The sequence below is a fragment of the Apis laboriosa genome, unplaced genomic scaffold (genome assembly GCF_014066325.1).
Source record: "Apis laboriosa isolate Shangri-la unplaced genomic scaffold, ASM1406632v1 scaffold47_cov149, whole genome shotgun sequence".
In the NCBI taxonomy this organism is placed as follows: domain Eukaryota; kingdom Metazoa; phylum Arthropoda; class Insecta; order Hymenoptera; family Apidae; genus Apis; species Apis laboriosa.
This window is the reverse complement of record NW_025223437.1, coordinates 3,139,083-3,163,305: the sequence shown is the minus strand read 5'-3', so window position 1 is coordinate 3,163,305 and position 24,223 is coordinate 3,139,083. Positions and strand designations below refer to the sequence as shown.

The window sequence follows — 24,223 nt, the reverse complement described above, 5'->3', positions numbered from 1 at the left end:
TGTTTGACTGACCCAGTATACCGTACACCTGTTTACGTAAGTTTCAGCAACCGGGAACAATCCAGTTATCGCGAGGTATTAAGTTCTCGTCACACTTTTTTTTCTTTTTTTAAACGCGGCGCTTACCCCTCTGGGATTAATTGTTTTCCATTTTCCATTATTTTCCAAACGAAGCGAGGCAGAGTTGTTAAAAAAAAAAAAAAAAAAAATTGTTATTCGAAATTTTGTTCGGAAATGATTCACGAATTAATTATGAAAGATCGGAATTTATAATTTAATTTCTCACTAATTTTTTGTTTTAAAGTCGATTCTTTGTAGAGAACGATTTTGATTCTTAAGAAGATATTTTTTAATATTATTGTAAGATTGAAGAGAATATTAAATATTAGAAATAAGGAGTTTATTATTAGAGACTAAGCATTGTTTAATTAAAAAAATGATTTGATTAAATTTTACTCAATAATTTTGTTGCGTCAATGTCCGTAAAATGAAAATTAAGTTAGATTTATAGATAGAATTTATTCGAATTTAAAAATGTACGAATAATTCGTATCATTGGAATCAGTTCGCTATAATTTTTTTCGTATCATATCAAAACTTTGTTCAACAATCTATCCCCAATTTAAACTTCAATTTTCTTTCTTGGAAAATAGAGCGTGATATTACGAATTAGAATATCTCTCACGTTTAAATATCTAGAATATGAAAGGGAAGGCATTAATTTAAGCATTAATTTCACTCAAATTCGAATGGCAGATCATTAAGGTGTTTTATGGGAATTGAGATATATAATGCGGGAAGCATTAAACAAATCTGAATATAGTATCAAAGACGTAGTCTTTGTACCACTTTGACTCGACAATAGGCTAATTAATAAAGTTTCTCCCCGAAAACATAAATATTAGCAAGATGAATGTTCCCGTGTAACTAAGAGCCATTATATAGTTGACGTACTACATCACTTTCATTTGAAGCAGTAAATATACTTTACTCAGGTTTCTGCACAATGCTGCTTTGTGCGAGATTGGTAAGCAACTAGGTACTGATTTATTTCACCCATTCTAAATACATTTTCTAATAATAAACTTTCGAATGTATTACAATCCATCCACCCATTTCGCGCTATTTTCATCTTAATTTCGAATCTTTTATTTCAATTCCGAATCACGAATCTTTTTTCTCTTTCTTTCTCATGATAATATTTTTCTAAAAAATTAAACATACATATAGATGTATCTTTTTACTCTATTTAAACAATAAGTTAATTGAAATCGAAGGAAAAATAATATATAATAGGAAATTTAAAATTTTATTTTAAATTTCCAAAAATTCAATTCTCTTTTTATTTAATGGACTACGGTATTAAAGAGTTCTTTCGCGACGTATTCTCTTTTTTTATTTCATTCAATACTGTAATAAGCGAGGATTAATAAATTATATCTCTTCTCTGGTTTCCATCTTTCACGATTTCCTAATTTTACTTCGCTCACGTGAATGTTGCTCACGAGGTTTTACGAGGGCCCTGAAACGAGGAACTTTCTTCTTGCTTTGATTCTCTGAAAAGGTGTTACGAGTTAAGTTAGAAAAGATTTATGTCGTTTCCAAAGCGGAGTACGCCTACGAGATTTCGAGTAATCGATGTTTAAGAGAGCTAAGCCGATCATGAGAACGAGCAGGCTGTACATATTCACAATCATCGACGTGTTTGTCACCTACGCTCTTCCTTCTTAATTTTACGCGGCGAGATCTCACGTTGACGTTTATAGAAAACCTTCACGCGAGATTTATAGATGTACGTTTGATAAAGATGTATCTTACTTTGGAATTATTGCTTATCCGTATATTTTATTATATATATATATAATATGTACATAAACCACGACAAATTTTGAAACGATGTATTCTTCCATGAGTTGAAATGAAAATAAAAATTGAGGTTATGTAAAGCGATAATTCTTTTTTTCTTGAAAGAATAAATCTTGATGTAAAAACTACACTTTTATTCATTGTAAATCGGAATACATGAATGTTAATTTTATCTAATAATTGAATGAGCAAATGAATTTTGCATTAAATGAAACGAGACGAAGTGAAATATTTCTATCTCTGTTACATTGCCATCTTTGTCTCCATCTTGTTTCAAACTTGAATTGCTAACTCAATAATATAATAATATAATGTAAATAAATCTCGACTCATATTTTTGTATTTGTGTATTTTGAATCTGTAGAAAAATATTCTATGAATATCTTAATACTTTGTATAATCTCATATATTCATATCTTTTTTATTTACCAGTTAATTGAATATGTAAAACGACTTATCTAATATGGAAAAAAAAAATGTCTGTTCCCAACGAACCAGTTTTATATAGTACACAAATATAACTTTAAAGATACAATTTTTGCAACTTGTATAAAACTTGTGTATAAAATTCGAAACACATGTCACGCTGGACTTCATAAAACCATAAAAATAGAGGCAAAGGAGGAGTCATTTTTGGTAATCAAGATCTCTGCATTTTTTTTTTTTTTNNNTTTTTTTTTTTTTTTTCTCTTCTTATACCTTTCCCTTCTCTTCCTTTCTTTTTAAGAAACAACGTTATAATAAGTTTCAAGTTGAAAAATACCACATTAAGGATAGAGGAAACCATTAGAAAGGGACAAAAGGGACCTTGCTTTAAATATCTCTAACCATGACAACGATTTATGCGCAGCCGCAACGTTAAGCCGTATTTACACCAAACCAGTTGAACCACAGGCTTCCACATAATCTTCGAAAAAAAAAAAAAATTCGAAAAACAACGTTTTATGCCATGTTTGTTTCGATACAAGTGAATATATGGTTCACGTATTCATGTGTTTTGATGATCGTTGATAGATCTGATGGATAAGATACGAATGAGGTTCTTTGATTGAGCAAAGTTCAATATTTGTAATTTTTTAGTTTTCGACTGATAAATTAAAAATAATAATCGTAAAGTAAATTTTTTAGATGAATGACAAAACTGTATATAGTGATAGTTTTAATCCTCAATTGCTATAGTGAAATTGAATTATGTATTAGTACATTAAATTTGTGATGAGATACCATTCTCAATTAAAAAATAAAAATATAATATCGTGGACTTTAAAATTGATTGAAAATTACTATTAATTAAGTGAACAAAAATTATTAAAATACGTGAATTTTTTGAAAGATTTTTTTCAAAGATTTCGCAATAACAGTTAATTGCAATTGAAGATTAATATTTTTATTCCGTGTTTGATATTTTAGATTAGGTCCGCGTTGAAGTTGTGCAAACAATTGAGAGGCTCCGAGAGAAAAAGAAAAAAATACTAAATGCATTTACAAACATGATAAGTGCAAGAAACGATACAGATAATCTATACTTAGAAATCTCTTTAATTAATTTTGATAAGAATTTCGAAAGCCTTTATGGGTGTACACAATAAAACACGTTTCAACACGGGTGAATTTTATCATTTTCTTATATCGTTCGTAATTTTTCCCCTACGATATAAATAAAAAGATCGACAAGGTTACAAGAAATATTTGATCGCATTGTGCATATCACAACGTTTCGAGATAATAATGTATCATTAACGATATTTCACCAAAACCGGAAATATCGTGTTTCCTATCTTTATTACAAAATTAACGCGATAAGTGGCGAGTTACGATTCGAGATACGATTGCACACCATTGTGTGTAACTATCTTGAAAAAGCTTGAAACGTCACGCTCGGTGGCTCGTACGTACCTGATCATTTTTGCATTACTTTTTTCTCCCCGTGACGTTCGTTGCACATAAATTCGAGCCTGGCCACTCAAACGATCTCTTAATCACAATTCTCTAAGTATTCTTCTTGAATTACAAATGACAAATTCCGAGAATAAACCATAAGCCGTAACTCGCCAAGTGCAATAACCTACAAGCATGACATAAAACAATTTTTCACCCATACGATATTAATCCATTTTTTTTTTTTTTTTTTAAATTAAAAACTTATCGATCCCTTCGCTAACTTTTCTATTATTTATATCCTCTCATAAAAAAACTTCTACTTGAATTTATTAACTATTTCTTCACTAAACTATTTCTTTCTATTATAACTATTTCTTCACTAAACAGAATTCTTCGAGATCAATTTTAACTCTTAAAAATTTTCTACGTTTCCCCCCCCAAGAAAAACTGTCTATCATTCCATAAAAAATAACCTTTCTTAATCCTCATCCCCGAAACTTGGGAGCAAAGGAGCAAAATAATAGGCTCGAATTCTCTTTTTAATTCATAAAAAACCAAAACGACACCAAAAAAAAAAAAAAGAAGCAAAAAACAAAACAATTCGAGCCGAAGGAACAAAGGAAAAATCCTGCAAATCACCTCACGCGCACACCTCGACGTACCTATTCCGAACACGAGGGAGCACGTGTCGCAATCCCTCGTGATCGAGCATTTATGACAGGAGGCGTTGTCGCGCGGGCCCCTGTCCAGGCCACGGGGTCTTAAATGCGGCTTAAGCCTTTCCGTGCGCTGGGCGCAGCGCACGTTGTCGTGGCTGTCGTCGAGCCTCTTTGCACCTTGAGGAAATCACGATGCGGATCGGTTGCGAAAAACGACGGCGGCCGCGTCGGCGTAATGGCCGCGCGTCTATCGCTGCTGCTGCTGCTGCTGCTGCAACAAACAAACGGTACCAACCGAGAGCCAGGCGAAAGGAAACCCAAAAGGGAAGGGTAGCCGAGAGAGCGCGCGCACGCCAGCCTATTTACTCTCGTCGCGCACAAAGAGCCGAACATAATGCGCGATTTATGTGCCACGTGTTTCTATGCTTCCACGTCCATTGTGCGTTTGTACTTTATCGAGCGGTGTTTAAGCATTTCGTGGCGTTCGAGAAACGGAGGAGGAGGAGGAACGTGAGGGTGTGGGGGGGGGGGAGGAGGGGAATGGATGGAGGGAGGGAGTGGAAGGAGGGAATTGATTGTTGTGATCGATGTGTGAAAATTTTGGAAATGTGATTTCGATTTTTCAAAGTTTGGGTGAGTTTGGAAATTTTATTGTTGGATGAAAAAGAAAGAGAGAGATACATATGAATGTATTTTTGAGATTCGACGAATGAATATTCGATAAATTGATACAGTACAAATTTGCATTGATGCAGAGATTTTGTATAAGGATATTTCATAAACATTTCACTTGTGGGCTTCAAGCTTTACAAGAGATGAAATAATAAATACGTAACAAATAATTCAAGTCAAATTTTAAAAAGAGATTGCGTTTGATGTAAATGGAAGTTATTTTTATAGGAACAAATTAATTTTATTTTATCTATCGACGATTTTCAAAGATAATATCCTTCTGAAAGAAGGGAAAGTAATTTTTATATAATCCAATGTAGTTATCGTGAAAATTGAATTTGGAAGAAGGAGTAAAATTCGAAGTATCAGGATCAAACGTTACGAAAGATGGTGTTTCTTCATCATCTCTTCGGTGAAAAAATTCGATGATGATTCTCATCGTTGGAAGTGATGCGTTGTTCAACCATGCCGAACGAACAAAACGCTATTGCGCCACGTATTAATCTGCCGTACAAAGCGCGATGCATTAGGCCTTTGTTGTAAGAAGAGATAGGCTACACGTTCCATCCGGTTGAACGGGGTTAAGCGGTGGCCAATGGATATTTAATCGAGCATCGTTTAAATAGATTTCGCGGCATTGTTTATTCCGACCTGGGATATTTGATATTTCATTAATCCCTGTGCGGATCTATTCAATTATGGTAATGCAAAATTGCACCGGTCCAACCAGCATTATCATGCGCCACCTGTGAATCTCAGCCCCGAAACTCGTTTCACTTTATAACAAATATCATCGAATATGGACAAAAGATAAATAAGAAACAAAAGTTTAAGCAACAAATTTCGAAATTAGCCTGGATTTTTTCCTTCGATTCTTCTTTAACAACAAATTCAAAGAAATAAAAGAATCATTCGTAAACTCATTTTTCCCAAAAATTACACGTATCTCGCATATCTGTCAGAATAACCGATAAAGGCACGTTCGTGTTGCTCGCAAAAAACAAAAATTCATCGATAAAAACGAATCCACTATCCACCAGTATCACTGACAAATGAAAAAAAAAAAGGGAAAAAACTTCGCTTCGCTCGAGTTGCTTCTTCTCCCAGAAGCGGAGCCTCTCCTTCCTTCTCTCTCCCGAAGAAACAAAGAAAAAAACGAAGAGAAAGAAAGAAAGAAAGAAAGAAAGAAAGAGTCGAAATAACCGAATAAATATCTGGTCCGTGACGAGGCGGAACGGCGGCAAATTCGAAATCAGGGACGGAATGAAAAATCACTTAAGGACGAGCCCCTCGGCTGCCGCACGAACTCCGGTGTCCCACGGCATGTTTATCATGCAGGGTGCGTCGATGGGCGAGAGCAAGAACGAGTCCGCGTTTCACAGCCGTCGATCGCAGCGGGGACGCGAATCGCGGCGCCGATTCCGACAAAAGCCGGCCTCGTAAAGCCGATTCGCGTGGACAAGCAGGTGAAACGTTTGCGACGTTGGAAGGCAACGGGCGCCAACGACAACGCCAACAATAACAGCCCCGCGATGCGTGAACCGCGGTGGCTCTCCTCCTCGGCGAAACGCTTTAACGCAACGACGGCCGCCCGCGGTGCGTGTCCCTTTGTCGCCCGTACACCGACCACCACCACCAATCGGGCATAAATCGCAATTAGTATCGGCGTATCTGCAACGCGTCCACGGTTCCGCTTTCCGAGGCCAGCTTTCTCCTCTTGCACGCGCATCGCGCCTCCAACACCTTTCCATTCTTCGAGCGGACTCGAGAGAATTTTTGCAGGATTCTTTCGGCAGCAAGCTTGCAGCTTTTTTTTTGGATTTCTTTCCACGGGAGAAATCGCATCGGCTCTCCGTCCAAGTGATCTTTAGGATTTTAGGAAGTTGAAATTGAACTGTTGGAGGTTTACACGAGGGCTTTTTTTAGAATAGAGGAGATTGGAATTTTCTGGAAAGGAGTTTTCCAATAAATAAAATTGATGGAAAATTGAAACTTTCCGTGGAATTTTTTTTTTATTATTATTCCTTTTAAGAAGCTCGCGAAGGAACGAATAAATCATCTAAAGAGACATTTAAAGATCGAAGTTGCACGTGTCTCTTATTATTATTCCATATAAGGAGATCGATACTCCTTGTGATAAAATTCACCGTTACAGTAATAAAAATTTGGTATCGAAGAGGGGCCCGAAATAATGTGACAGATGGGCCGATTCCAAACACGAAACGATACACGAGTAATCTGCAATAATGGGGAGATCTATGGGTGAATTTCGCGTAGATCGGGTCGCTGTGCTATTACGATGCTCCATCACGACGAGGTGTGGGGGTGGGGGAGGGGGGCAGGGACGTGTCGCATCACGGAAAGACAATGAAAAGAAAATGCCGCGGAGTTCTTGTTAAGCCGGGCTATTATCATTAATTAAATAGCGCCTTCGCTATCTCGGCTCACGTCCCGTCGCCGTGCCCGTGGCATTAAGCCCGTATGACACCGTAAAGACTTTAAGTCGGTGCTCGTTATCGGTGGAATGACGGACGCGTCCGTGCGCTTAAGAAAGGACAGGGGACCCCGTTCCATCCGGAGATCGCTGGACCGTTTCACCGAGAACGAGATAAACAAGGTGTGCAAGCTATGAATCTTCGATCGATTTTTCTTTTCTTATTCTTCGATGAGGATTCAATAGTAGTGGCAAAAGTAAAATTTGGAACGTTCAATGGCGAAGGCAGAGAGAGGTGATTGAAAGTGTTCTTTTTTGAGGGAAGAATTTTGTAAATAGATTTTTGAATGATTTTTGTAAATTACGAGATTTTTTGTAAAATACGAGATGCTTATCGATTTTAATACAATTGTTTCGATACAATTTTATTTTAGACATTCCACATTTTATAAGAAGAAGAAACGCATCCTTATCTCCGAGAAATAGAACCTGAAGAACCGCTTATCTACGTAGATGTTTTAAACAATGAATTCTGATTTGAAAAGTCGTTTTATTTAAATTGAATTATATGTAATACTTATGAATACTTGTAATTCATCTTGTATTATAATTACATTCCATTCTAAGAATTCTAAGAGATGGCATTTTAATCTACTCGACGAACAAGAGATCAAAATTATAATATATCGTGTTAAACTCGAGATTTCAAACGTGAAAAAGAGAGAGAGAGAGAGAAATCAATACTCAATTTAAGAAAAAAATGTATTATCGAAGAACTTGGAAATAGGAAGATTAGGAACACGGAATGTGGGAATCTTAATTCCACGATTATGTCGCAAGATAGCCAGATTTGAAATACCTGGCACGTCCATTCGTGTGCCTCCACGAATGACATTTAAATCGGTACTTGTCATCGATAGAATGATCACGATCGAACGCGCACGCGTAGAGAGCTACCGATTTCCATGGGAGATGTCTCCGTTTACAAATGAGGATCATTAAAATCCAAGTAACCAGCGAAGTACGTCGCGTGGAATGGTAAATTCGCTCGACGTCCAACATCCAATCATCGACTGTAGGCCAAGATTTCGTTGCCGAGCTCTTTATGCCGAAGAATTATACACTCGTCAATTTTCTCTTCGACCGCTTCGCCCGTTTGTTTTGTCCCAAGCGATCAGGCGTCTGTTTTATTGGCGACTAATCTTTTAAACTGTTAATCTTTCAAACACGAGACACGACGTAATTAAACGCGAAGAATTTTTGTGCAAAGGTTATTTTTACGTGTGTGGATGTGTGCGATGAGTCATCTTCGTTTCTACGAGATAACGATCTGCGATAGACAATCTAAGATCGATATGGAATATTGAATAAAATTTTAAATATTCGATGATGATTTTAGAAATATATAAAAAGTGAATCGAAATAATGAAGACAAAGTGTTTTCAGAATTTTTTCTTTTTTCGCTTGAACGAATTAAATTATTCCACGTGAAATAATAATTATTCTATTTCAATAATCTTCCTTTTTGAAAATACATCGAATACTATTATTTTCAATACTTTTAGAACGAATAATAATAATTTTAAACGTTAATTATAAGAAAATTCTAAATATTTCCAAAAATACATAATTACCCATGACAGTCAATCCCAGATCATTAAAAAAATAAAATGCACCTCGATCAAATATTTATCGAAATATTTTTCGTAAGAGAGTGACAATAACGAAAACAAAAGATATTCGATGCGAACGAAAGAAAAAAATAAATAAATAAATAAAACAAAAATAACCAACACTCGTTTCAATCGAAACGTCGCTGCCTCTGAACATAATAATTCGTCTCGTCGTGACGTGTCGTTTTCAAACCTCCTGCTCTATCTACGATCGCAGAAAGTGAAGGTTTCGAGCTGGTATTCTGCGAATATACCGAGGGAACCGAGATAAAGTGGCTTCGAGAAAGGCAAACAATTTCCTCCGCGGTTGCCTTAAATCCCGAATGAATTTTATTCCCCCTTATCGTGATTCGTTGCCAGAACGAATCCAGATCGGTCAGATTGGAATCGGTTGTTGGGCGAACGTGTTCTTGATTCGCATGAACGGGAATCGAAAGGATCGAAATGCGGATTCGATAATTCAAAATATCGACGTTTGATCGATATACCCGAGATTGCTATAATTACCTCGTATCTCGTAAGGGAAGAAGAAAAAATTTTTTTTTAAAAAATGCTTAATGACATGCTTCTGCATTGCATTTTAAACTTTCGCTTTTTGTATCCTTCTTTTTTTTTTTTTTTGAAACGTTGAATAAATTATGTATATTCAAGCCTGCTTTTCCCACTGTTGGATATCGATCAATTTGTAATCTATTTGCATTTTGTCGTTTCAAGTTAAGTTAAGGGGGGAAAAATTGGAAAAGTTGGTAAATATAAATTATCATTAAAAAAAAAATTTTTGAACGATATGTATGAAATTTGTTATATAGAATTATAGTTTCTTGATAAGAGTTCTTCTTCATTGGTATTAGGATCGAATACATCGATACATCGCGTCGATCGAATATCTTCTGATGCAAACTGTCGTCTCGAAACGATTTAAGCGAGATACTCTCGATGACTCGTCAATATCGTTACAACATTTCCATATTATACAGAGAAAAGATTTTGACACGGTTGATAGCAATACGCGATTATATAACTGTCAATGATACATTAACTTACAGTCACAGCTTTTATATCAAGATTTATAAACGACAATTGTGAATGACATTTAAGTATCGGAGAGTTTATCGATTTTTAAAAATAAAGTGAAAAGTATATACACACATATATATATTTTTTTTCTCTTCATTTCAATGTTATGATTCGTTACACTATCAATGAATTCGTATAACGCATTATTATTAAATCAAAACACGACGAAGATATATTTTCTTCTACGAACTTATAAACGCGACCTTCAATTCATTCACGCGAAATTGTATACTTTTCAAATATTGCTGTAATTATAAATAGAAAGTACCTCGTTCTTCGAATGAACTGAAAACAAAATTTTCCAAAAATTCTCCGACTTGAATCATCGAAATTAAAATACCCTCAAATTATAAACTTTCGAATTACTTTCAAATCTATCCCACATGCGTCCCCCAACTTCTTCCCTCGATCGATCGATCGATCGATCCGTCCACTATCTGTCAAACAAGGAAGCACCTCCTCAACTTCAATTCCATTCCCACAAGAAATAAAACACCCTCTTAACCAATCTTCTTTGGTTCTCTCGTTCTTCCCTTGCAGAAACGATGCAAGATTTCGCGGAACGGTTGCCTGGCAACGAGCAACGGCCCGCGTTTATTTATCGCAAGATTCACGGGCCACGAAGCAAGGCTTTTCGATCCGTTTTCCAGTTCCGGCCGATCCCTGGACTACCAGAACTACTAGGAAACGGTGTGCGGCCCTCGAACGTGAACGTGGTCTCCCTCGTCGCCAACTTTACGTTTATATGCGGTCGTACACGACGGTGTCCCGATACCGGGCCGGCCACACGTCACCGAATCGTGATCCTCGAGGAGGCCGAAGACGATGTTGTTGTCCCCCATCAAAGCTAGGAGCGGTGTCCAGGTTCGTGAGCCTGCCCTCCTTCCTTGCACGGTTCGATCGTAAAATATGAAATACCGTTCCTCCCGCGCGGTGTGATCGCTCCCCATCATTGCCGCGCCTTTTCCCGCTTTTTCTGCACAGGATGAATATTTAAAATCTATGTCGTCTACGAAGCCTGTGTGTCGTACGTTTTATACGAATTGTTTAACATTTCTGTGAAATTTTCTTTTCGAAATGTTGAAGGATTTTCGAGGAGGGCAGATGGAAAATGTAAAGATTGATAATTTTGTGTAATTTTGTATAATCTCTTCGAATTGATCGATCATATTTTCGAAGATATTTTTGGAAAAGGAATGAAATTGGAAAAAAGAGTATTATATCTGTGTGATATTGTTTTGTATTAACTTAATTTATGTAGATTTCGATTGTTTGATTTAATTGCAAGTGCTATATGTAATAAACACATTTTTTTAATATCCATAAAAAGAAACCTCTTTTTGTATAATTTCTTCTCGAATTGATCGATCATATTTCCGAAGATATTTTTGAAAAAGGAATGAAAATAGAAAAGGAGTATTATATCTGTGTGATATTGTTTTGTATTAACTTAATTTATGTAGATTTCGATTGTTTGATTTAATTGCAAGTGCTATATGTAATAAACACATTTTTTTAATATCCATAAAAAGAAACCTATTTTTGTATAATTTCTTCTCGAATTGATCGATCATATTTCCGAAGATATTTTTGAAAAAAGAGCATTACGTTTGCGCGATATTTTGTATCAACTTATGGGAACGGGAGGAGTCTAGCTGAGGAGGACTCGAGGTTCGAGGCTAGGAAACGTGTTACGGTACTCTGTGTAGCTCTGTGCCACAGTGTACACGATGGAAAAATCGAAATGTCCACGACACGAGAAACCGTTTCCGACCTCCCGCGAGATCTAATCGCCCGATCTCTGTTTTGCCCCCTCGTTCTCGCTGATAATCGGATTACCGAAGATCCTCGCGAGATTAGATCGAGGAACGTGACTCTCAGACGTATTATTTCCGTTTGAATTGCCGCCGATCTTTTTTTCGAACGTGTTTCTCAGGATACCTCGATTATATTCGAGGCATTGTGTTTTGAATATATCCATAACCAATAACAATTATTCCTTTCTTTTTTTTTTTTTTTATCATTTTTCATTTCGCAGATAAATTTATAAATCAAACAACGAGTCGTTTTTGAGTCTCTCTCTCTCTCTCTCATTCTTTCTTCGATTGTATTCTTTCATCCACATAACCGATTAAGAGAGATTATTCTCTTTCAGGCGTGGAGGATTCACACTTTCAACACCTCGGTTTGCGATTTTTTCCATGTATCGGAGCTCTTCGGGGTTTCTTTCGAAGCGTTGCCGCGAGATCCGCGCCGCTAATTAAACCGTCTAAGGAATCCGTCGCGTTCCAAGATCCGAACGTTCCAATTAAACGGGCGAAATTACGGTGTTTGCGTAATTAAGGCGGCGGTGTCTTTCCCCGCCGATCGGCCTTCCCAATCCCGCTTGAAATAAACCGGATACTCTCTGACCATCGAACGTCCCAATTAAAAGAGGTTTGTAAAGTGGACGCCGCCTCCGAGTAGAATTCGACTGTTGCTCGAATTCCCCGTTTCTCGAACGAATTCGCCTTCATTGAACATCCGATTAACCGGCTAATCTCTTCTCTGCTCGTGGAATCAGATTTTTCGAAATTTTTCTTCGCTCTCAATCCCTCCCTTCCTTCATATCGTGTAGAGACGAGGAGTATTGTAAATCGTTCCTTTGAAATTATTCCATTTGCAATTCTACGATAATTCTTAAATGGGATTAATAAAATCTAGGTATCTAGAAAGTGTAAATAAAATTATCGTTTCAAATTTTATTTTTTTTCTCTACTTTTACAATTAAGTCGAGAGAAAGAAAATTTATAATGGAATTATAATTTATAAGAAGAACGATTTTATTCGAGGGAAAGATGAAGAAGAAGAAGGAAAGATTCGTTAAAGAGAGGTGTGGATGAGATGGCGGCGTATAAGGGATGTCTAGTTCGGATAGCGAGCTTTATTCGGCCGGCAAGCGTTTAACAAGTGTTTTCCATCGATTTAAAAGGCGCTAAACTGCGTTCGAGCAAGGCAACCGGTCCAGGGAACCGGCCTCTATCGGTGACTCATTGGGAACGCGAGCTGCTCTTCGTTCTTCGTTCAAACAAACGATTTTGTCTAGTCGAGACGTTCGATTCGATCGTCGAAACGTTATTCGACGTGACGCCATTTTGTTTGTTTTTTTTTTTTTTCGTTCATTGGTTGATTAATAATGACAATTAAAGTTTGTTCAAGTCAGGAGGAATGAGATGTATTGAACGGAGGATGCGCGTTTTGTAATTGTCAAAGAATCATTACATCTCGTTTCTTTTTTTCTTAGTCACGTAATAAAGTCTCTTATTATATAATAAAGAAGAAAAAATCGATTTCGACGAGGAATAAAGTTTTCTTCGAAACATATGTTTTTCGTTTTTCGTGATTATTTCTTAGTCACGTGAGTACATTCAGTAGCATGTTCGTTTATAGAATATTTGTTTCATTTGTTTGAAAGAAAGGAATTACTGTCACATTCTATTTAAAAAGATTTAAATATATCGATCGCAATTGGAAAGTATCTTATTTTATATCAAATATTAAAGTTTTATAATTATTAAACTGTCTTAAAAACTTTTATGCAAAAGTGTAGATATACATATATTTTATCGAGAAGCATGTAAATGAAGCCTTACCATGAAAACTGATTTTATGTAAGTACTTCGGTAAAATTTATAGACTATAAAAGTCTAAAGCAATTTCAATAAAGAAAAATCTATTTCAGTATATTTATAATGAGATATTGCTATATCTGTACCTTATTTTTTTTCTTTTCTTTTCTTTTCTTTTNTTTAGTTAAATTCACTAGCTAAGAATTCTTTGTTAATCGCTATCGAAGGTCGTACAACGAGAACAAAGGCTGTGATCAACTTGGTATGAAGTTATCTCTGTTTTGGTCAACACGAGACAATGAAAGAAACAATCAGCAATTACTCATTAATACCTCGGCAGTTACTCATCGTTTAAAACAAAGCGCTGCGTATCTTAAATCCTGATCGTGTACACGATTAGTAACAAAGGCAAATAATAAAATCCAAAAAAGTCAAGGAACCTTGCGCGCAAATGACTCCGTGCAGTTTCTCTCCATTCTTTGTAAAAAAAGAAAAAAAAAACCGCAAATTCTTCGCACAAAGAATCGCGAAATAAAAATCCACAATTGTCTACGTCAATCTATTTATTCAGAGATATCATATTGAACGTCAAGTGTATTTTTATTAAGAATTGTGATCCCGAGGTTGATTCATTTTTATCATGTAAATGAAGAATAGAAATTGTAATAAAAAAAAAAAAGAACATAAATCACTTAAAAATATATAACTTATAGAGATAAGTAAAAGAAATGGCTCAATATAATTGCTTTTCATATTTCTAACGATATAACATTTTCATAGATGGCCACTATAATAGCGTATAGATTAATCACAACATTATCCAATTATTTATACACGTATATATATATAAAGAATAAGATCAGTTCATGTATATTTAAACAAATAATTTTTGTAAAATATGAAACACCATTATATCTTTTTTATATCTTTTTTATATCAGAAAATGAAATACGAGAGCAATGAATTGCATGGTGGGATATCGTTTCTTCAAAAAACGATATAATGGTTATATAAACGATTTATCGCAAATTAATTTTGCCACGAAACAGTTCAATATATACGGCCAACCCAGTTTTTCATTAAATACCGCACTTTTCTTCATCGGCCGCCACGGTGGATCGTTCGACCACACGAAACGATTAAAGAAACCGCCGTCGATCACCACAACCCGGAGACAAGGGAGCGCAGCAACAGCTGCGAAGGGGGGAAGGGGGGGGGGAGGCCATCGACAATTTCCTCGCGAGCATTACGCGTAATTACGAGGCGAGCAAACAAACAATGGGCGAGCTCTTCTCGCATGCGAGTAAATACGTCAGCGCCACGTACGTAATTGTCCGGTAATTACCGGTCGCGCGATCCAAAGGCACCGGTCCTTCGCCTTCTCTATCGATTTCTCGTTAATTGGACGCGGTGGAGGGCACGATCAGGCTTTTTGCCAATCGTCATCCAGGCCGATGACGGCGGGGATTACTTTTAGCGAGGATGGAATCGCGCATACGACTGGGTGAGGGGTGAGGGAGGAGGAGGGGGAGGGAGGGAGGGGAAGGATAGACGATTCGCGATGCACGATCATGTTCGGTTTCACGGTACGATGATTACGATAGGGAATGAATTGTAGGAGGAGGGAATATGTAGAGTACTAGAGTAGAAGAGTTTTGTGATATTTTTTTGTTTTGTGAGCGACGTGAAGGAATTTTTTGGAAATTGGAAATATCATCTCGTTTTTTTTTTCAACCCGTCATTTCGAAATCCGTGCAATTTGATTTTTCTAATTTAAAGTAACTGCACAATGTGGATTATACGAATATAATGATATATATGAACATTACAAGAAAAAAATTAATCAATCATTTCTAAATATCGTCTAATTGTATTAACTCATCCTATATTCGAATAACAAACATTCTACAACAAACGCTGTTGTAATTTGTAAAAAAAAAAAATATTCGAGATCAAACAAGATATCCCTACGACATCACCTTACTTACATATTTACTCACTCCACTGTAGAACCAGCGATATATATCCTTCAAACGCATCCTTTGACATTGCACGCAGGGAAGATATCTCAGCCCTTTCCAAATAGAGAGAGAGAGAGAGAATAAAAAAAACACGCGTTACGACGTAACACTACATTATCAATTTTCCAACACCTCGATACACACAAATACACCGAAGATGATAAAAAAAAAAAGAAAAAAAAGAAAAAAGAAACGTGGATACAAGGAAGAAATTCAAAACGTCACCCTCACGACAAATTGACACACAGTGAATAGAATAGTCGGAAACACCACCGGATCGGCTGCTACGATTATCTCTCGCTCCCTTGCGTTTCGCGGTGGAGACGAGATTGCGTCGCGACACGTCCCGCGTGTGACGCCATTTTATCGGCGAGGATTTCTGTGCGGCGAGCTTGAACACACGCAGCGCACGAAAGAAAAAAAAAAGGGAAGGAAAGGAAAGGAAAGGAAAGGAAAGGAAAGGAAAGGAAAGGAGAGAAAGAAAGAAAGAGAAAAAGAAAAAAGAGGAGCACCGACGAGTCCGAGGTTGAAAAAGATCCACGGGAAAGATATACGCGAAACGCAGAAGACACGTAGAGGATTGTCGTCGATCATCAGACCGGAAAAGGCCCCGCGCGCATTTTCTTCGTTTTGCGCACGTCGACCGGCTTCTCCTCCCGACGGGGGCCGCCCCCTCCCTCCCAGCGGCAGGCCACGTCGTCACGGGCTCATAGAAAATTCTATTATTCTATTCTTATCAACGGGATGACGCGTGCTGCCTCGTATCGACAGCCGGATATATAATGCAACGTGAGTTTCTGAGCTTACGGCGTCCACCGGATGCGCCCACACCGAGCTTGCATACTGAACAGCCTTCTGAGGTCCAGCTAGGAAACGTGCCGGCTCGCCACGGCCATTGGAGAGCGTATAAATAAAGGGAATACGCTCGCTTCTGATTCGAATAATTGAAATCTAATCGTTTCGTGGTTTAGGAAAGTTTAATTTTCCATTCGTTCCGTGTAAAACGTGATATTAATATTTCCCACCCACGGTGGAAGATTGTCATCGTGTAGATAATTAGAACTTGTGTATTGAAATGTATCGAATGTAATAATAAAATTATGGAAGTAATGGTTTGGTCGAAAAAAAATGAATTGTATAATATATGCAGTGTTGCATATTCGATGTATATCTGTTGTTCTCATTTTTGCAATTGAACTCCAAATTCAACTACGTTCAATATTCGTGTACAGTACGTTTTATGAAAAACTATAAATTAGTAAAAAGAAAAAAAAAAAAAAGAAGTTGACATCAATTCTTTTGACTTTGATAAAGAATTACTGACAAAAATTAAGGAACTAATTATATTTGTTTATTTATGTTTCTTATCTTCTAAGATTAATAGGTTGGAACTAAAAATAATAGATAGGACAATAACATATGAAATTCATACAATTCAATGAGTATTTTTTCGCATAATAAATACCAAGTAAAAATAAAAAAAAGTATAAAGAAATTTGTGAATTAAATTAATTCCTTTCTTAATTTTAATCTATCAGTCAGTGTATATATACCTATATATTTCTTATTTCATTGTAATGAAAATATAATTGTTTAAAAAGAAAATAGATATAGCACGACCAAAAATTATTCATTCAATCATTCAGATCGTTCAGAAGACCAAACGCTTTTAGAAAGTTTTCTTCGATCAAAATCTCTTCCTTTCTTTTCTCTTCTCTCTTTCATAAATTTTTATTTTTATATACAATCCATTCAATCTTGACGCGACTTTAAAATAATTACGAAAACGAAAAAAAAAAAAAAAAGGAAGCACTTAAAGCTCCATTCAAATCCACATCGACGAAAAATGATATAAATTAGAGACACGAAGCCAGGATCGATCGCCCTCGAGGCGGGAAACAATGCCGTGACGGAAGAAAAGGCCGAGGCGCGACATGTGCGCGCGAAATTTGAATTCCCGCGCGCACGCCTCCTCCCAATATCCGAGCGTATTGTTTTAATTAACAAACCGTGAATTCTCGCCGGGTATACGTAGAACTAATTCGCCTTGTGCGAGAACAATACGTCACGATCGACGTTGCATCTGGCACGCGATAGGTCGCACGCACAGACGACTTCCACACGGGCCGCGGCACGTTGATTGCAAAAATGGAATGTCGAATAGGCTGTGCGCGCGCGAAAACGCACCCGAGAAATATTAAAAAGGGTGTTGAAATACAACGTACGACGAATCTGTCGACGAGTTTCGTGGAACAAAAAGCCCCTTCATCCTGTGAATTAAAATTCGAATGGGAGGGGAGGGGGTTGGCCAACGAGATATATATTCGAGAGATCTTGCTCCCTGAAACGACGATAATTATTTTGCTGATCTCTCGCGAGCATAATGATAACATCACTGGGTTTTCCATTTTATATTTTGAAAGAAATTATTCATTGGAAATAATTGTGATGACAAAATAATAACAATTGATTTAAACGTGTGTATGTTTTATTTGATCAACAAATCAAACATTTGTTCGTTACTATTGTTAGCCATTTTGAATAACATCATTTTTAGTAATACTTGTTTTATTGAAAGTAAACATAAAATAGTAATTCTCATTCCAAAATTATTTGTTTAATTTTTTTCAGCAAACGTTAAAAATATTTTTTCTAATTAATATCCTCGTCTTCTATATATTCTGTATATATCTATATATCTGTATATATATAATTGAACATTAATTTATCAATTCGATAATAATTTTTTCGCAATCGAATAATTTTTAAAATGAAATTAAACAAGTTACGAGAATAAAAATTATCGATGTATTTTTACAAAAACTTCATACTAAAATAAACAAATACTCTTTTCGTCTCTTTATGAGTTAAGGAAATGTATTTCGAGTAAATTTTTATTCATAGAATTTCTAATTTCACAGAAATGGATAACCGTCTTCCAAGAATTGTCTCATTTAATCAAAGATTCATTCAAACACCACTCCATCATCGATGCTACTCCTTTCTCGAATTGAATATGTCAGCGTGTATCGCGAACGCCGCCATGTTCTTTGAAGCGCCGTGATTAATTTTTCTCCTCTTTTTCCTGCCCCAGTTTAATAGCGATAAAAGCTCTTCGCGCCTTGCGCAATCTTCGAATTCCACTGTTGCAGATGTTCGTCGGTCTCCTCTGTGATTTAAGACAAACGAGTGATCTTTGAACTAAATCGCGAGACCGCGATCTAGATCACTCCCTCCCTCCTCATCTTTGCTCTCAATAAGTATCCGTTTGTTTTCGAGTTTCCTTGCAAAATTACGTCGTTACGAAAGTTATTTCGATTTTAGAAAATTTTTTATTATTTTACGAATAATGTCTACTCTTATTCAAGAATTCTAGCAATTTTTCTTAGAAATAAAGTATTTCAATGGAAATTAATCGCGATATTTTGATCAATTCCAAGCAAAGATTTTATAATATAGGTTTTATAATGATTTGAAACGATTTGTATTATTATTATTATTATTATTATTATTATTATTATTATTATTATTATTATTATTATTGAAATAACTTGTCAAAGGAGAAATCAGCACCATAAACTTTGCCCAGTCTCGCTGGGTTACTTACGCCACCAGGCGAGAATTTTGTTATCTCAAATTATTTTTTTAAAACCACTTTTCATCGTGTCATATAATATTTTTTACCGTGCGATATTTTATTTACCTACCTACGATAACGATTAGAGGATAAAGTATCATAATATCATTCCTCATTAAATTACATTCCATTTTAAGTTAGTTAACCGTTCAAATATCTTTCAACCGATGATATAAATTTTCATTTTCGTGACACGTATTATTCTATAAATTAAATAAAATTCTTAAAGAAAACGATTATAAATATTCATGGATACGTACATCATCGTCCTATATCATTATTTTAAATTATCACCAATTATTCAAGCGTTGCATTTATATTTGGAATATTAAAGATGGATAAAATTGATAATTTTTAATAAAATTCATGATTTATCATTATACAATTACCATAACAACTATACATATAATATCGTAATCAAAAGATAAAGATCGCTTTCTATCAATTTAAATGAAATATAAAATTATTCGTATTCATGTTTCGAAACGATAAAGCCAATGTATAAAATTTTTTTCCCACGGCGTCCATTGTTACAGATAAAATTACACTCGAAATACCTTCACTACGCTAATCTTATAATGACTCATGACCGCCTTAACGATTGTCGCGCATCTTTATTCCAAATTACCGCCGATTCGTTCGTGAAAACGTGCGGCCACTCGCACGCGAATTGTTTATCGAGCCGCTTTTCCTTTGTTCAACCCCGATGCGGATGATGCATCGCGGCCGGAATTGCTCAACGCTATCCAGAGTGAGTCATTAGGATCGAGCAATACTACGTATTTGAACGAACAACGACGCCGATCCTCGCCACGCTCGTGCGTGGCGGCGAGATAACAGGCCGATGCAAATGAAAAATCGCGTGACAGAGATAGCCGATTACAACTGTTGCGCAATCGCGCGCTTAATGATTTCGATGTATAAAACGTCGTGGGGTGATACGCCTCGTTTCCAAGTACTCGATGCTCGTTTGCCCCTTTCGAAATTAATGGAATTGATGACCTGAAGACGATTTGAGAAGAGCGATCTTTGTGAATCGATTGTGATTTCCCTAGGAATTAAAAGAGATGCGTTGGAACGTAGAATGTTAGAACATGGAATTGGAAATTGGATTGAAAATTAGGTTCACTTTTTTTCTTTGTTTCTTTGTTATCGAAAATCAAAATTTGATTTTTCTTTTTTTAATTTGAAATTTGAGAATTTTAAATAGAAATAATGTGTCTTTCTTTTTATCTTTTGTCTAGCTTGAATATGCAAAAAATAATTTAACAATCAAATTTAAAAATAGAAAATATCCTTCTTCTTAACATTAATCAAATATTTTGCAAAATGAAACAAAATCAAATTTAAAAATTAAGTAATATCTTCTTCCACTTTTGTTTATTCCCATCAATCAGAAATCAACTAAAATCGAACATCAAGGAAAAGTAAAAAATAACAAGAGAAATATTCCTTCTTCAACTGCTGTCACTGTCGCGTGAAATCGTTGAAAGGAATTAGGCAGAGAAGTCGGAATCACCAAAGACAATGCGTCGATTTGCATACATATTCCTTGCGCTTAATTGCTGCGACCTGTCTTTTCCTTCTTCTTCTCCTTCTTCTTGCTTTTCTTCTCCACACTGTTCGATCGAACGTGGCCGAAAATATGTGCCGAAATCGAAGCGATTATCGCTTTGATTGCTCATTCAGAAGAGTGCAACGGCCTTCTTCGAATTCTGCGCGGGAATCACGTAAAATTAGAATACCCTTGTGGATTTCTTCAAATCGTTTCGTCGAAGGAGTTTAGCTGCAAGAATTCGTACCAAATGCAACAATAAGATAATTCCAATTTCCAATCTTTTCATTTCAATCTTCTAAAAACTGCTCATAATCAATTTATTTTTATTTGCATTATGATATTATTATTAACAATATCATCGCGTAACTATAATCAAAGATATCGATATGCTTATTCAAGATTTCTCAAAGATTAGGGCGAAGAAAAAAAATATTTAAATAAAATCACGCATTCCCTCTCTCTCTCTCTGAGCAAACTTGACAGAGACGTTTGCCTATGTGTTGTGCCATAGCTGTTGGTTTAAGCGCAACGGGGATTCCGTAAGAGTCCTTTGTCCTTTCTCGATCCCAGTCAGGAACACCCTGGCCGGTTCGGTTCGCATAAACGGGAAACGGGTTTCAGTCAGAAAAGAGCTTTGGTAGTTCGGCGCAAAAGAACGGTGCTTTGTCACGGTGGCAAGCGGAGCAAAAAAGAGAAAGAAGAAAAAGAGAGAGAGGAAGAGAGAGAGAGAGAGGAAGAAGAAGAAACGAGTGCACCTTTTTCAATCGATCTCTCTTCAACCAACCACTTCCAACGTTCCTTTTTCTTCTCTCTAACCATTCCTTCTCTCTCTCTCTCTCTCTCTCTCTCTCTCTCTCTCTCTCTCTCTCTCTCTCTTCACTCGTGCATCGCAAGGAGAAGGAACGAGGGGATACGAAAAAGCTGATGTTAGGCGAATGCAAATGAATACCGTACGAGGGAACGACGAACTATTCTACAGCGTGCTTCTAATGTTTGCTCGATGCGGTTTCGCTGTGCATGCTTTTTGGATTTTTGCAGGATGGAATGGTTTAGAAGAGGCTCTCTTTTTGGGAAAAAATTTGAAAGCGAAGAATGGAGTCAGTCACTCACGCTCGCTTGTCGAGTGAGCTTTTTTTTTTTTTTTTTTTTAAAAAAAAGACTGGAAAGAATTGTTTCTTTCTTATTTTCTCTATTTTTTGTCCTTTGGCTCGTGAGAATAAATGTGGAATTTGTTAAATTGGCGGTAGAGTATGGTATTGTATGTCATTGGAAATTAATTTGTTTGTTATCCGCGGTTTATTTTGGTATCGTATAAATTTATAATCGATCGATAATCAATTTCTCTGTGTGATGTGAACGATATTATCAACAATGTATTTTGTATTCGTGTTAATTATCAAAGCCCACGAGACGATACAATTGTAATTAAATATCACCTAATATTATGATGTGCGGTTATATGTCTAACATTAACTTGTCAATTCCCTGGCGATAATTACAATTTTGGTGAGAAAATTCAATAATGAACATGCATCACGTTGAATACAAATTGATAAATAAATAGAATTTTTACAAACTTGGATCATTGTGTTGTACAATGAACGCTCCAGAGAATTAAATTTTCTAAAATTCAAAAATTTATCGCGCAAAATATATTAATAAAAGTATACTTTTACACGTTCAATCGATAAATCGATATTTATTCCAAAATAGCAACAGAACACAATCAATCAATATTCAAAATCCTTTTTCGAATAACGAACGAAATAATCCTGCCATCCTCTTCATCCTTCGAATTCTCATTCGCAAATATCATCCGCAATTTTGATGCAAGGATCAGAAGCAGAAGGAGAAAAAAAAAAAAAAATCGGAGACGTTAATTAAATTTCATTACTCGAGGATAGAAAAAAAAAAAAAAAAAAAAAAAAGAAACGACAGCCGGCCCATCGAAAGTTCCGTATTAAACATTTGAGAGCCGCTGACCATAGTGATCGTTGTTGGCTTTGCTTTCGAGGCCTCCACCCCCTCGACAATCGCGACTACCCTCCGCGGCAGCGAGCCGCCGATCGCGTTTCATTGTTGTGAACGCATGCAAATTGCGATCCCAGTCCTGGGACGAGTATCAATTCTAACAGGATTAATTCGAGTGCAGTCATTGTTTTTTGCGCGTCACAAAAAGCCCACCCCTCCCCTCCGCAACGTTTAGCCTCGTTTCGAACAATATCCGACCGGGTTTCGAGTTTCCCTTCGCCCCTCTGCGGGAAAGGAACGACGGATTTGTAAATTGCGACCAATGAGTTGCGAAAAAAAAAAGTCGTGAAATGGGTGTTGGGGCAAGTTAGGTTAAATTTCTGATCGATTCGAATGCTTCGCTATTTGTCTTTAATTTTTTTATCTCGAAAGGAAAAATAAAATGGAGGATATAAATTGAGATTAGCAAAATAAGAGATATTATGGGTTTAGTGAATTCTTGATCTGAAAATTGATATTTTTTTTGTTTTTTTATTTTTTATTTACTTTTTTTGGAGATGATACGACTTTTATTTAATCTTTAATTTTGTTATCTTTGAGCATCATATTTCAAAATTTCATAATTTCTTTTTTCAATTGACTATTTTTAAGTACTAAGAGTTTCGATTATCTTTAGTTAGATTTATAATCATAATTTAAAATATTTACCTTCAATAAAAGTTAACGTTAACGAAGGTGAAATTTGTATGTTCCAGAAAGATGATTTTCTTGCGGTTAGCTCTGTTTTACGTCAATATCTGCCTGAGAAAGATACACCGTACATTTTAGACATCGATCTGGATTTCTTCAGCACCAAGAATCCTTTCAAAAACCTGTACGATCGCGTAAATCTCTACGATAAACTTGCAACTCTCTACGCTTTTCGTCGGCCCGATTCAACGGATCAAGAGGTAAGTACACGAAAATAAATTTCAAATGAAAAATATTGTCTTAACTGTTCCTCGAACGATCTGGAAATACCTTCCAAGGAATTTTTATTTTTATTGATGAACATTTTACTAAATGGAGAATTGTGTAATGAAGGAATTACATTTCAAAATGTTTTGAGAATATAATAAAACGAAAAAAATTCGCGAACATAAATAATCCAGATTTGCCCATGGAAA

The 24,223-nt window shown here is 36.0% G+C and overlaps 1 protein-coding gene across 1 annotated transcript in view; it reads left to right on the top strand.

The window, feature by feature from the left end:
- Window positions 1-24,223, top strand: part of LOC122716671 (UPF0489 protein C5orf22 homolog) — an 813,536-nt gene that overhangs the window by 521,767 nt on the left and 267,546 nt on the right. Inside the window, exon 5 of the mRNA XM_043939973.1 lies at window positions 23,813-24,007. Within this exon, the coding sequence (XP_043795908.1) occupies window positions 23,813-24,007 (195 nt within the window). The remainder of the gene's footprint in view (window positions 1-23,812; window positions 24,008-24,223) is intronic.